A 13467-nucleotide genomic window follows, 5' to 3' on the forward strand; every position below is an offset into this window, starting at 1 on the left:
TGGAATAGCAGGCACTGAGGGCTGAATGGCCTGCTATTTCTTCTGCAGTTGTGGGAACCAGCAATGCGCAGAATGGGCTGCACTAATTCCCTGCACTACAATACTGATCTAGTATCTTTGATACTGACTGCGGTTCCAAGGTGTAGAGTTGGTGGTTGGACCCAGTGGGAGGGACATCCTTGCAGAGGGGAGGACTACAACTCCCAGCGGCCAGCACGCCCCGCGCATGCTCGGCGTCGCCAGGGCGGTAACCATAGTGACGGGGCCTCCAGAGCCTGAGGTAAAATTAAAAATTATATATATTCCGTCAAATCGGCCGCATTGCCCTGCGAATCCCCTGGCGGTGGGTTAAGGGCGGTGCGGAGGGTTGGGGGTGAGGTCCCAGGCCTCGGCCTTGGGCCCGGAGTGAAGCCTGAAGCCTCGGGCCTGGGCCCGGAACTGAATCTAAAGCCTCAGCTCTGAGCCCGGGTCTGAGTCAAGGATTCGCCGCTGGTTTTTTTAAGGCGATTGAATTGTTATTTCCGGGGCGAGAGGCCTGACTGAGGCTAGGCCCCGCCCGCACAGCAAGATCCCACAGGCCGGGGGTGGAGGCCTCAACCCGGGGTCTCTTGCACAGGTACTTGGATAGGACAGGTTTGGAGGGATGTGGGCCAAACGCGGGCAGGTGGGACTGGTGTAGCATAGAAACATAGACAATAGGTGCAGGAGTAGGCCATTCGGCCCTTCGAGCCTGCACCGCCATTTAATATGATCATGGCTGATCATCCAACTCAGTATCCTGTACCTGCCTTCTCTCCATACCCCCTGATCCCCTTAGCCACAAGGGCCACATCTAACTCCCTCTTAAATATAGCCAATGAACTGGCCTCGACTACCTTCTGTGGCAGAGAGTTCCACAGATTCACCACTCTCTGTGTGTAGCTGGGACATGTTGGACAGTGCGGGCAAGTTGGGCCGAAGGGCCTGTTTCCACACTGTGTGACTCTCATCTCTTGTGTCTCCATTTTCACCAATCCACTGCAAAGCTCGTCCTTCTGCCTCCGCAGATGCTGACCGAGCCGCAGAGCTCCGCCAGCACTTTCTTGTTTTGGCCCAGATTCCAGCATCTACAGCCCTCCAAAGCCCTCCCCACTAATCCTAAACGTACGGTTTTGACACCCCTATCATAAGGCAAGTTTCCCACTTTCCAAATGTTCTTAATATCTAATAGGGAGGTTTCACGGCAGTCGGGTCACGACCCATGACCCGTACGGTTGCTACGCTACACCAAGTGGAGTACAGGCGTTGAACTGCAGGTAAGCACTGACCATTGTTTCCAGCGTAGCGGGCCCGTTAAAACCCGCTGAAATTGTCAATTTTTACGCTGTAAATAATGATGGAAATCGGGATAATCGTGAGAGACATTTAGCCTACTTCAGAATTCCAAAAGTGAGGAGAAATAACGGTAGATAGAAGCGAGAGCTGAAGGGACAACAACAGCCAGAGTGCTTGGCGAACATTGGCCGTTTGCTCACTGCATTTCATCAACTAAGGCATTTTTTGTGTTTTTTCTTGATTCCTTTGGCATCTAAAAAGTTTCAGAAGTGATAAATCTGGCTGTAAAATTTAAAAATCGCCCATGGTTCTCAAGTGGGGTTTTACATACAAAAAGAAAACGCCTCTGAAGCAAAATTTACAACCAGATTTATCACTTCTGAGACTTTTTAGATACCAAAACTTCCGCCATTTCAGTAACCCCGACCCGACTCACGCTCAGTGTAATGAGCGTTGCGGGGAACATTTTATGTGTTTTTGAATGTTTTAAATGGTTTTTTTAATTTTATTTTTAAACGGCACATACCTTGTACAGGGAGGAACTGCAGATGCTGGTTTAAACCGAAGACAGACACAAAAGGCTGGAGTAAATCAGCGGCTCAGGCAGCATCTCTGGAGAAAAGGACTAGGTGATATTTCGGGTCGGCTTTTTCGGTACGCTGTGTGTGTGTGTTTGTGTGTGTGTTTGGTGGAGTCTGAGGGGAGAAGCGCCGGCACCAAGAACGAGCGGACAGACGGACGAAAGCAACGATCATAGAGCTGGCATAGGTGGACCCTTCTTCAGACTGACAGTCAAGGGCGATATAGGCATATCTTCCATTCATTTGTCCTTAGTACCGTCTATATCTCTTGCTCCTCTTTCCCCTGACTCAGTCTGAAGAACGGTCTCGACCCGAGATGTCACCTACAAAAATCTTTGGTCACCTATTCTGTTCTATGATCGTTGCTTTTGCCCGTCTGCCCGCCAGTTCGCTCGCTCTTGGTGCCGGCGCTTCTCCACTCAGACTCCGCCAAACAAACACACATACACACACACACACACACACACAGCATGTCCGGCAGATCAGTGCGGGCCGAGACCAGGAGCAGGGCGAAGGATGACATCAAACGGGTCATGGCAGCTATCGAAAAAGTACGGAAATGGTAAGGGGGAATTTTTTTTTAAAAACCACGAAGGAAATAGATGTTTAACAAAAAAAGGGGAGGCCGGCGATCGCTCCGTTTCCGTGTCGGAGAGAGGGGAGGGGGGGGGGGGGGTGGTTTGAGTGGAGACGGGTCTCGACCCGAAATGTCACCTATTCCTTTTGTCCAGAAATGTCGCCCGACCCGCTGCATTTTGTGTCTATCCTTTAATCTCTCAGCCTGATATAGCAGAATCTCCCTGAATTAGCTTGACGCCATGATGGAAGCCGGTTACGCAAATGGCGCTACGATTACCCATCACCTACTACGGCTTTTTAGCGGAGTGGACCATCTTGCTCGCTATAGGATCTTTGGATGGGACATGTTGGTCCGTGTGGGCAAGTTGAGCCGAAGGCCCTCTTTCAGTGGTGTGTGACCACCCTATCCTTGCTCTCATGTCCATGTAATGAAGGCAAGCTTCCAACTCTTCATTGTGAAGGAAGAATCTGCAGATGTTGGTTTACACCGAAGATAGACTTAAAATAGACTTTGAGAAGGACATTCTTGCTATTGAGGGAGTGCAGCGTAGGTTCACGAGGTTAATTCCCGGGATGGCAGGACTGTCATATGTTGATAGATTGGAGCGGCTGGGCTTGTTTACTGTGGAATTTAGAAGGATGAGTGGGCATCTTATTGAAACATATAAGATTATTAGGGGCTTGGACACGCTAGAGACAGGAAACATGTTCCCGATGTTGGGGGAGTCCAGAACCAGGTGCCACAGTTTAAGAATAAGGGGTAAGCAATTTAGAATGGAGTTGAAGAAAAACTTTTTCACACAGAGAGTTGTGAGTGGAATTCTCTGCCTCAGAGGGCAGTGGAGGTTGGTTCTCTGGATGCTTTCAAGAGAGAGCTAGATAGAGCTCTGACGGATAGTGGAGTTAATGGGATGGCAGGACTTTCATATGAAGAAAGACTGGATAGACTCGGCTTGTACTCGCTAGAATTTAGAAGATTGAGGGGGAATCTTATAGAAACTAGACAGGCTAGATGCAGGAAGATTGTTCCCATGTTGGGGAAGTCCAGAACAAGGGGTCACAGTTTGAGGATAAGGGGGAAGTCTTTCAGGACCGAGATGAGAAAACAAAATTTCACACAGAGAGTGGTGAATCTGTGGAATTCTCTGCCACAGAGGGTGGTTGAGGCCAGTTCATTGGCTATATTTAAGAGGGAGTTAGATGTGGCCCTTGTGGCTAAGGGGATTAAGGGGTATGGAGAGAAGGCAGGTACAGGATACTAATTGTGGATGATCAGCCATGATCACATTGAATGGCGGTGCTAGCTCGAAGGGCCGAATGGCCAACTTCTGCACCTATATAATAAATAAATAAATAAATAAATAGATGCTGGAATAATTCAGCAGGACTGGCAGCATCCCTGGTGAGAAAGAATGGGTGGCGTTTTGGGTCGAGACCCTTCTTCTGACATCCAGAGATGCTGCCAGTCCCGCTGAGTTTTGTCTCTATCTTGGGAGCCCTCGTCATGGCATTATCCACTTGCATTGCCACCTTCAAACATCCACAGACGTGTACGTCGAGGTCCCTCTGGTGCTCAGCGCTCCCCAGGGCCCTGCCGTTCATGGTAGACTTCCTACCCCACTCATCCACACCTTGCACTTACAGGAATAAATTGTTCCCCATTCTCCTGCCCAACTGTGCAAACTTTGAGACAGGATTAAGAATCATTTGGTCATTCATCACAGGTCCTCCCTGCCCGTTCTACTCTAATCCTGTTTGGCCCACATTTTTCCTGTAAAATGTCTTTTAAAAGTTGTTACAGTACCTAGAAACATAGACAATAGGTGCAGGAGTCGGCCATTTGGACCTTCGAGCCAGCACCTCCATTTATTGTGATCATGGCTGATCATCCACAATCAGTAACCCATGCCTGCCTTCCCTTGATTCCGCTAGCCCCTCGAGCTCCATCTAACTCTCTCTTTAAATTCATCCAGTGAATTGGCCTCCACTGCCTTCAGTGGCAGAGAATTCCACAAATTCACAACTTTCTGAGTGAAAAAGTTTTTCCTCGTCTCAGTTTTAAATGGCCACCCCTTTATTGTTGGACTGTGTCCCCTGGTTCTGGACTCACCCAACATTGGGAACATTTTTCCTGCATCGAGCTTGTCCAGTCCTTTTATAATAATTGTATACATTTCTATAATTACCCCTCATCCTTCCAAATTCCAGTGAATACAAGCCCAACACAAGTACCTGCCTCACCTACCTGGTAGGTGTGTGGAACGAGCTGCCAGAGGAGGTATTTGTGGCAGGTACTATCACAATGTTCAAAAAATATTTGGGCAGGTACTTGGATAGGAAAGGCTTAGAGGGGTATGGGCCATGCATGGGGCTAGGGTAGATGGCCATGGGCAAGTTGGGCCGAAGGGCATGTTTTCTCTCTGAATGACTGTGAGTGACTGTGAAATGTAACTTTTTTACAGTTTGGTCACAAATTAGTTTATTGTCACGTGTACCGATACTTTGCATGTAATAATTTGCAATAATTTGCATGTTTATTTATTAATTCTGTTTCTAACCATGGAAGAGTTGGATTTAGCTCTTCAGGACTAAAGGAATCAAGGGATACGGGGTAGATAAAAATGCTGGGGAAACTCAGCGGGTGAGGCAGCATCTATGGAGCGAAGGAATAGGTGATGATTCGGGTTGAGACGTCTGAAGAAGGGTCTCAACCCGAAACGTCACCTATTACTTTCGCTCCATAGATGCTGCCTCACCCACTGAGTTTCTCCAGCATTTTTATCTACCTTCGATTTTTCCAGCATCTGCAGTTCCTTCTTAATCACGGGATATGTGGTACTGATTGTGGATGATCGGCCATGATCATATTGAATGGCGGTGCTGGCTCGAAGGGCCGAATGGCCTACTCCTGCACCCTATGTTCCATCACCATCCTATCTTCTCTTCTTCATGCAGGGTTGAGTATGGCGACTGACAGCCTCCCCAGTGCCTTCACCTTGTTTGAGAGCATCCAGCCTGGTCCCGTGTACCGCATCCCCTCTCTCCTCTACCTCAACAGCCACCAGGTCTTCCTGGCGTTTGCAGAGAAACGGACATCATCCTCCGATGTGGACGCCAAGATTCTGGTTTTACGGAGAGGGAAGTTTCAAGATGGATCTGTGGAGGTTGGTTTTGATTGATTGATTGTCAGATACAGCACGGAAACAGAGCCTTCGGCACACCTAGTTATATGTTATCCCACTTTCTCGTCCACATCCGAGATAGCGCCCAAACCAAGCGACTCTCAGCGTGCTGGTCAACATACAAGTCATGTTGTCACTTGCGGGCGGAGAACCAAGGCAAATTCCTTGTATGTGAATACTTGGCCAATAAACGTCATATTCATTCATTCATTATAATCGCTCCACTCTTTAAAAACTTTACTTCAACAATATAGAAACATAGAAAATAGGCGCAGGAGGAGGCCATTCGGCCCTTCGAGCCAGCACCGCCATTCATAGAAACAGAAAATAGGTGCAGGAGGAGGCCATTCAGCCCTTCGAGCCAGCACCGCCATTCATGTGATCATGCCTGATCGTCCCCTATCAATAACCCGTGCCTGTCTTCTCCCCATATCCCTTGACTCCACTAGCCCCTAGAGCTCTATCTAACTCTCTCTTAAATCCACCCAGTGACTTGGCCTCCACTGCCGTTCTGTGGCAGGGAATTCCATAAATTCACAACTCTCTGGGTGAAAACTTTTTTTCTCACCTCAGTCTTAAATGACCTCTCCTTTATTCGAAGACTGTGGCTCCTGGTTCTGGACTCACCCAACATTGGGAACATTTTTCCTGCAACTAGCTTGTCCAGTCCTTTTATAATTGTATATGTTTCTATAAGATTCCCCCTCATCCTTCTAAACTCCAGTGATTACAAGCCTAGTCTTTTCAATCTTTCCTCATATGACAGTCCCGCCATCCCAGGGATCAATCTCGTGAACCTACGCTGCACTGCCTCAATCACAAGGATGTCCTTCCTCAAATTAGGAGACCAAAACTGTACACAATACTCCAGATGTGGTCTCACCAAAGCCCTATACAACTGCAGAAGAACCTCTTTACTCCTATACTGAAATCCTCTTGTTATGAAGGCCAACATTCAATTAGCTTTCTTCACTGCCTGCTGTACCTGTAAGCTAACTTTCAGTGACCGGTGTACAAGGACACCCAGGTCTCGCTGCACCTCCCCCTTACCTAACCTAACCCCATTGAGATGATAATCTGCCCCCTTGTTTTTGCCGCCAAAGTGGATAACCTCACATTTATCTATATTATACTGCATCTGCCACGCATCTGCCCACTCACTCAACCTGTCCAGGTCACCCTGCAACCTCCTAACATCCTCTTCACAGTTCACACTGCCACCCAGCTTTGTGTCATCATGGCTGATCATCTAAAATCGGTACCCCGATCCTGCTTTCTCCCCATATCCCTTGATTTCTTTAGCCCTAAGAGCTAAATCTAACTCTCTCTTGTTACACACATATGTTATAGACAATAGGTACAGGAGTAGGCCATTCGGCCCTTCGAGCCAGCACCGCCATTCAATGTGATCATGGCTGATCATCCCCAATCAGTACCCCGTTCCTGCCTTCTCCCCATATCCCCTGACTCCGCTATCTTTAAGTGCCCTATCTAGCTCCCTCTTGAAAGTATCCAGAGAACTGGCCTCCACCGCCCTCTGTACATTGAAAATGATCACCAATGCATCCACGATTTCTCTGGGGATTTATCTGCCTTCAGTCCCAACAGTTTACCTGACACCATTTCCTGACTAATGTGAATTCCCTTCAGTTCCTCCCTCCCACTAGATCCTCGGTCCCCTAGTATTTCTGGGAGATTGTTTGTGTCTTCCTTAGTGAAGACAGAACCAAAGCACTTGTCCTGCCATTTCCTTGTTTCCCATTATAAATTCACCTCTCTCTGATTGTAAGGGACCTAGATTTGTCTTCACTAGTCATTTCCTTTAAACATATGGAAAGAAGCTTTTACAGTCAGTTTTTATATTCCCAGCAATCTTTCTTTCGTGACTAAACGTTATTCCTGTACATTGTAAATGGCTCGATTGTAATCACGTATTAGACAATAGGTGCTGTAGGCCATTCGGCCCTTCGAGCCATTCAATGTGATCATGGATGATCATCCCCAATCAGTACCTCGTTCCTGCCTTCTCCTCATATCCCCTGACTCTGCTATCTTTAAGACCCCTATCTAGCTCTCTCTTCAAAGTATCCAGAGAACCGGCCTCCACCGCCCTCTGAGGCAGAGAATTCCACAGACTCACGACTCTCTGTGAGGAAAAAGTGTTTCCTCGTCTCCGTACACGTGACACTGTACCTGGGTACACGTGACAATAAACTAAACTGAATCGATGGTCTGAGCTGCGTGTATATATAGGTACATGTGATTATAAAAAGTAATTGAATGAATCATTGTGGCCTCTGTTCTCCACGCTGTATTGTGGCAGCGGAGAAGACAGGAGAATGGGGTTAGGAGGGAGAGATAGATCGGCCATGATTGAATGGCGGAGTAGACTTGATGGGCCGAATGGCCTAATGCTGTGCTCCTATTACTTCTGACCTGGTGTTTCCCATTCACAGTGGGACGAGACAGTGGAGCTGAGTACTGCCGTGAAGAGCGGTTACCGTTCGATGAATCCTTGCCCTGTGTACGAGCGGCTGAAGCAAGTGGTCTACCTCTTCTTTAACTGCGTGGAGGATGGGGTGAATGAGTGCAGCCAGGTGCTGTGGGGCAGGAACGCGGCCAGGCTGTGCTACGTGACGAGCCAGGACGCGGGGCTCACCTGGGGCCAGGTGACCGACCTGACGGAGAGTGTGATCGGCGAGCAGGTGCAGCACTGGGGCACCTTCTCCGTCAGCCCCGGCCACGGCATCCAGAGGGCGTGCGGCACGCTGATAGTGCCAGCCTACGCCTACATCATCCGCTACCGGTGCTGCCTGATACCGCCCGGCTTCTTCACCAAACCCCGCACCTTTTACCTGTACAGCGAGGACGGAGGTGAGCGCTGGAGTGTAGGCGAGCCATTATCGCGGTGCGGGACCGGGGAGAGCGAGATGGCGGAGATCGCCGTGTCGTACGGTAACCGGGTGCTGTACTGTAACGCTCGGGCCGTCGCCGGGCCCCTGTCGTGCCGCCGCCCGTCGCGAGTGGAAGCGGTCAGTTTGGAGCCCGGGCGATTCGAGATCGTTCACCCGGCCCGGCAGCTGCCCGAGAGCGACAGCGGCTGCCAGGGCAGTGTGCTCAGCTTCAGCTGCCCCGCCAGCGACCAGTTCTCCTGGCTCCTGTACACCCACCCCGTCGGCAGCGGCAAGGACCGGTGGTGGAGACACTGCCGTAACCGCACCAACCTGGCCGTTTACCTGAACCGCAGGCCCCTGGAGCAGCGCCACTGGGAGGGGCCCTGGGTAGTCCAGTCGGGGCCCAGCGGCTACTCAGACCTGGCCTACCTGGACCAGGCATCAACCTTCGCCTGCCTACATGAGTGCGGTGATCGGCAACCGAACGAGAGGATCGACTTCCGTCTCTTCAGCATCGACGACGTGCTGAGGAACATCGAGCAGCGAGGCCGAGGGGTGGCAACATCATTGAAACATAGACAATAGGTGCAGGAGGAGGCCATCAAGCCAGCACCGCCATTCAATGTGATCATGACTGATCATCCCCAATGAGTACCCCGTTCCTGCCTCTCCCCATATCCCTTGATTCCGTTAGTCCCAAGTGCTAAATATAACTCTCTCTTGAAAACATGCAGAGAATCGGCCTCCACTGCCTTCTGTGGCATGGAATTCCACAGATTCACAACTCTCTGGGTGAAAAAGCTTTTCCTCATCTCAGTCCTAAATGGCCGACCCCTTATTCTTAAACTGTGTGACCCCTGGTTCTAGACTCCCCCAATATCGGGAACATATTTCCTGCATCTAGCCTGTCCATTCGCTTAAGAATTTTATATGTTTCTATAAGATCCTCTCTCAACGACTTCTCTTCTTTGAGGGTGCTGACACTGTGGAGTTTGCACGTTCTCCCTATAATGCGGTTGATTCCCCCCCTGTGCTCATACACCCCCCCCCCCACCACTCACTATTTAGTTTAGTTTAGAGATACAGATGGGAAACAGACCCTTCGGCCCACCGAGTCCGCGACGACCTATGATCCCCTGCATAGTAACATCAACCCACACAACAACAATCTTTACCAGAGACAATTAACCTACAAACCTGTATGTCTTGCTATTGAGGGAGTGCAGCGTAGGTTCACCAGGTTAATTCCCAGGATGGCGAGACTGATGTATGATGATATGATATGGCTGGGCTTATATTCATTGGAATTTAGAAGGATGAGAGGCGATCTTATGGAAACATAACATTTCTAAGGGATTGGACAGGCTAGATGCAAGAAACTTGTCCCTCCTCCCGATGTTGGGGGGAGTCCAGAACCAGGGGTCACAGTTTAAGAATAAGGGGTCGGCCATTTAGGACTGAGTTGAAAAAAAACATTTTCACCCAGAGAGTTGTGAATCTGTGGAATTCTCTGCCACAGAAGGCAGTGGAGGCCGATTCACTGGATGTATTCATGAGAGTTAGATTTAGCTCTTAGGGCTAACGGAATCGAGGGATATGGGGGTAAAAAGCTGGAACGGGGTACTGATTTTGGATCAGCCATGATCATATTGAATGGCGGTGCTGGCTCGAAGGGTCAAATAGCCTACTCCTGCACTTACTTTCTCTGTTTCTGTGTGTTTGGAATGTGGGAGGAAACCGGAGCACCCGGAGAAAACCCACTTAGATCACGGGGAGAACGTACAAACTCCGGACAGGCAACACCCGTAGTCAGGATGGAACCCAGGATTCTGGCGCTGTGAGGCAGCAGCTCTACCCGCTGCGCCACCGTGCCGCCCTAGTGACTACGGTCACTCCTGCAGCTGGAAATTACCCCTGCTAATGAGCATACATGTAGCATGCCTGCACGTGTCACACGTATATACACACATGCCACACACCCACCACGCATGATGCAGTCCCGTATACACACCCCCTTTCCCCACACAGATTAACTTTTAATTTCATAACCTGTAGATAATACAGATTTCAGTTTAGTTTATTGCCACGTGTACCGAGGTACAGTGAAAAGCTTTTGTTGCGTGCTAACCCGTCAGCGGAAAGACAATACATGATTACAATCGAGCCGTCCACAGTGTACAGGTAATAACATTTAGTGCAAGGTAAAGCCAGATCAAAGATAGTCCGAGGGTCACCAATGAGGTAGATAGTAGTTCAGGACTGCTCTCTAGTTGTGGTGGGATGGTTCAGTTGCCACAGAAGGCTGTGGAGGCCAAGTCAGTGGATATTTTTAAGGTGGGGATAGATAGATTCTTGATTGGTGCGGGTGTCAGGGGTTATGGGGAGAAGGCAGGAGAATGGGGTTAGGGGGGAGAGATAAATCTGCCATGATTGAATGGTGGAGTAGACTTGATGGGCCGAATGGCCGAATTCTGGTCCTGTGGCCGATGAAGTTAGGACCTTCACTGTGAACGGCAGGCCTCTGGGGAGTGTTGTACAGCAGAGGGATCTAGAAATGCAGGGACTTAGTTCCTTGAAAGTGGCGTGGCAGGAAGGGAGGGGTTTGGGTATCTTTGGCCTTCATCAGTGAGGATGTTGACTGGAGGAGTTGAGATGTTATTACACGATTGTACAAATGATGGTGAGACTGCTGTTGTTTTACTACAATAGTTTATTTACAGGTATAAAGTGGCAGAGAAAATGCCGCTCTCAGGTGATAGGTATCTTAAATAAGGAATATACATGACAGTATCAAAGCAAAACCTTCTAACTTTCATCCAGGAAGCACTCAAGCCGTACGGGTGTCTGGGGTTATGGGGAGAAGGCAGGAGAATGGGGTTAGGAGGGAGAGATAGATCAGCCATGATTGAATGTCGGAGTAGACCTGATGGGCCGAATGGCCTAATTCTGCTCCCATTACTAATGACCTTAAGCCCCTGTGGTGCCCAGCGGGGCAGGGGGAGGTGGAAGTCAGCTGTAGGCCCCATGTTCTCTCACACTGCCAAGCCAGCCAGTATTTGCGTCATTCTCAGGGAGACTCCATCACTGGATAGATAGATAGATAGATAGATATAATTTATTGCCACACAACCAGGGTTGGTGGAAATTTGGGTTGTCATCCCTGAAGCTGCTTCACGGTTATCACGGACCAGTTTACATTGCCAGAGATATTATTCCATGCGCTCCAGTATAAATAAATATCAACTACTTATCAATGAAACCGTTTGCTTGACATCTTCTCACGCGGAGTTAAGACAGAAAAAGCCGGAGTAACTCAGCGGGACAGGCAGCATCTCTGGAGAGAAGGAATGGGTGACGTTTCAGGTCGAGATCCTTCTTGAGACTGCTGACCCGAAACGTCACCCATTCCTTTTCTCCAGAGATGCTGTCTGACCCGCGGAGTTACACCAGTCTTTTGTGTCTATCTTCGGTTTTAACCAGTTTATTTGTGTCTATCTTCGGTTTAAACCAGCATCTGCAGTTCCTTCTGTGGCCAGGTTCAGCTCCAACTCTATAATCAAGTTTGCTGATGACACTGTGGTGGTGGGCCTGATCTCAGATAACGATGAGAAGGCCTACCGGGAGGAGGTGGCTGATCTGGCACTCTGGTGTCAGGACAACAGCCTCCTCTTGAATATCATAAAACTAAGGAGCTGATTGTGGACTTTAGAAGGACACAACATCCGAGGCCGTACACACCACTGGAGATAAATGGGGCTACTGTGGACAGGGTGAGCTGCTTTAAATACCAGGGAGTCCACATCACAGAGGGTCTGACATGGACAACACACACTGCCGCACTGGTGAGTAAGGCAAGGCAGCGCCTTTACCACCTCAGGCAGCTGAGGAAATTCAGTCTCTGAGGATCCTTCAATCCTTCTACTCTGGGGCTGTAGAAAGCATCTTGTCCGGCAACATCACAATCTGGTTGGGGAACAGCTCTTCCCAGGACAAGAAGGCTCTGCAGAGAGTATTGCGTTCGGCCGAACGCACCATGGGAACTACACTCACCCCCCTGCAGGACCTATACACCAGGAGGGGCAGATCCAGAGCCAGCAACATTATGGGGGACCCCTAACACCCCAGCAACGGACTGTTCCAGCTGCTACGGTCAGGCAAGCGCCTCCGCTGTCATGCTGTGAGAACAGAGAGGATGAGACGGAGTTTCTTCCCACAGGCCATCAGGACTGTAAACTCTGATCTCACCAGGGACTCATTTACTGTTGTGTTGTGTCTTTTTAAAATTGCTGGGGTTTTTTTCTAAAATGTAAATACTGATTCTGTTCTATTCTGTTCGTTGTTTTGCACAATCCCGCAGGCATTGCCACTTTCATTTCACTGCACATCTTGTATGTGTATGTGACAAATAAACTTGACTTGACATCCTCCAAATTTCACCCAGCGTTTAGTTTAGATTAGAGATACAGCGCGGAAACAGGCGCTTCAGCCCAGCGAGTCCGCATCGACCAGCGATCCCCGCACATTAACATCACACACTAGGGATAACATTTATACAAGTTCACCAAGCCAATATAACCTACAACGGTGTAAGTGTTTGGAGAGTTCTGCAGCAGGCACAATAACGTTCACAAGACACCTGGATGTGGAGACGGGGTATGGGTCAAACTAGCGTAGATGGGGCATCTTAGGTCAGCAGAGATGAGTTGGGCCGAAGGGCCTGTTTCCGTGCTGTATGAGAGTGAATCACATCTCAATGGCCCACAGGTGGTGTGGCTAGGCCAGGTCGCTCCTGTCCTATAGGACGGACAGGTTTCGAGGGATATGGACCAAACGCAGACAGGTGGGACTAGTATAGATGGGGCAAGTTGGGTCGAACGGCCTGTTTCCGTGCTGAGTGACTCTACGATTGCAGATGGT

The 13467-nt window shown here is 49.3% G+C and overlaps 1 protein-coding gene across 3 annotated transcripts; it reads left to right on the top strand.

The window, feature by feature from the left end:
* The first annotated feature begins 229 nt into the window (after nucleotides 1-229).
* On the top strand, nucleotides 230-9206 carry neu3 (neuraminidase 3). Of its 3 annotated transcripts, none has more exons than XM_033022166.1 (3): nucleotides 230-280; nucleotides 5430-5638; nucleotides 8113-9203. In XM_033022166.1, exons 2-3 carry the CDS (start codon nucleotides 5438-5440, stop codon nucleotides 9133-9135), a joined length of 1224 nt encoding a protein of 407 aa, XP_032878057.1. In that variant the 5' UTR covers nucleotides 230-280; nucleotides 5430-5437; the 3' UTR covers nucleotides 9136-9203. The 3 variants fall into 3 exon arrangements, with proteins under 3 accessions (XP_032878057.1, XP_032878059.1, XP_032878058.1); XM_033022168.1 differs by lacking the exon at nucleotides 230-280 and adding an exon at nucleotides 552-616 and having other exon boundaries at nucleotides 8113-9206; XM_033022167.1 differs by lacking the exon at nucleotides 230-280 and adding an exon at nucleotides 1899-1937.
* The last annotated feature ends 4261 nt before the right edge of the window (nucleotides 9207-13467 follow it).

The sequence above is a fragment of the Amblyraja radiata genome, chromosome 6 (genome assembly GCF_010909765.2).
Source record: "Amblyraja radiata isolate CabotCenter1 chromosome 6, sAmbRad1.1.pri, whole genome shotgun sequence".
Classification (NCBI taxonomy): domain Eukaryota; kingdom Metazoa; phylum Chordata; class Chondrichthyes; order Rajiformes; family Rajidae; genus Amblyraja; species Amblyraja radiata.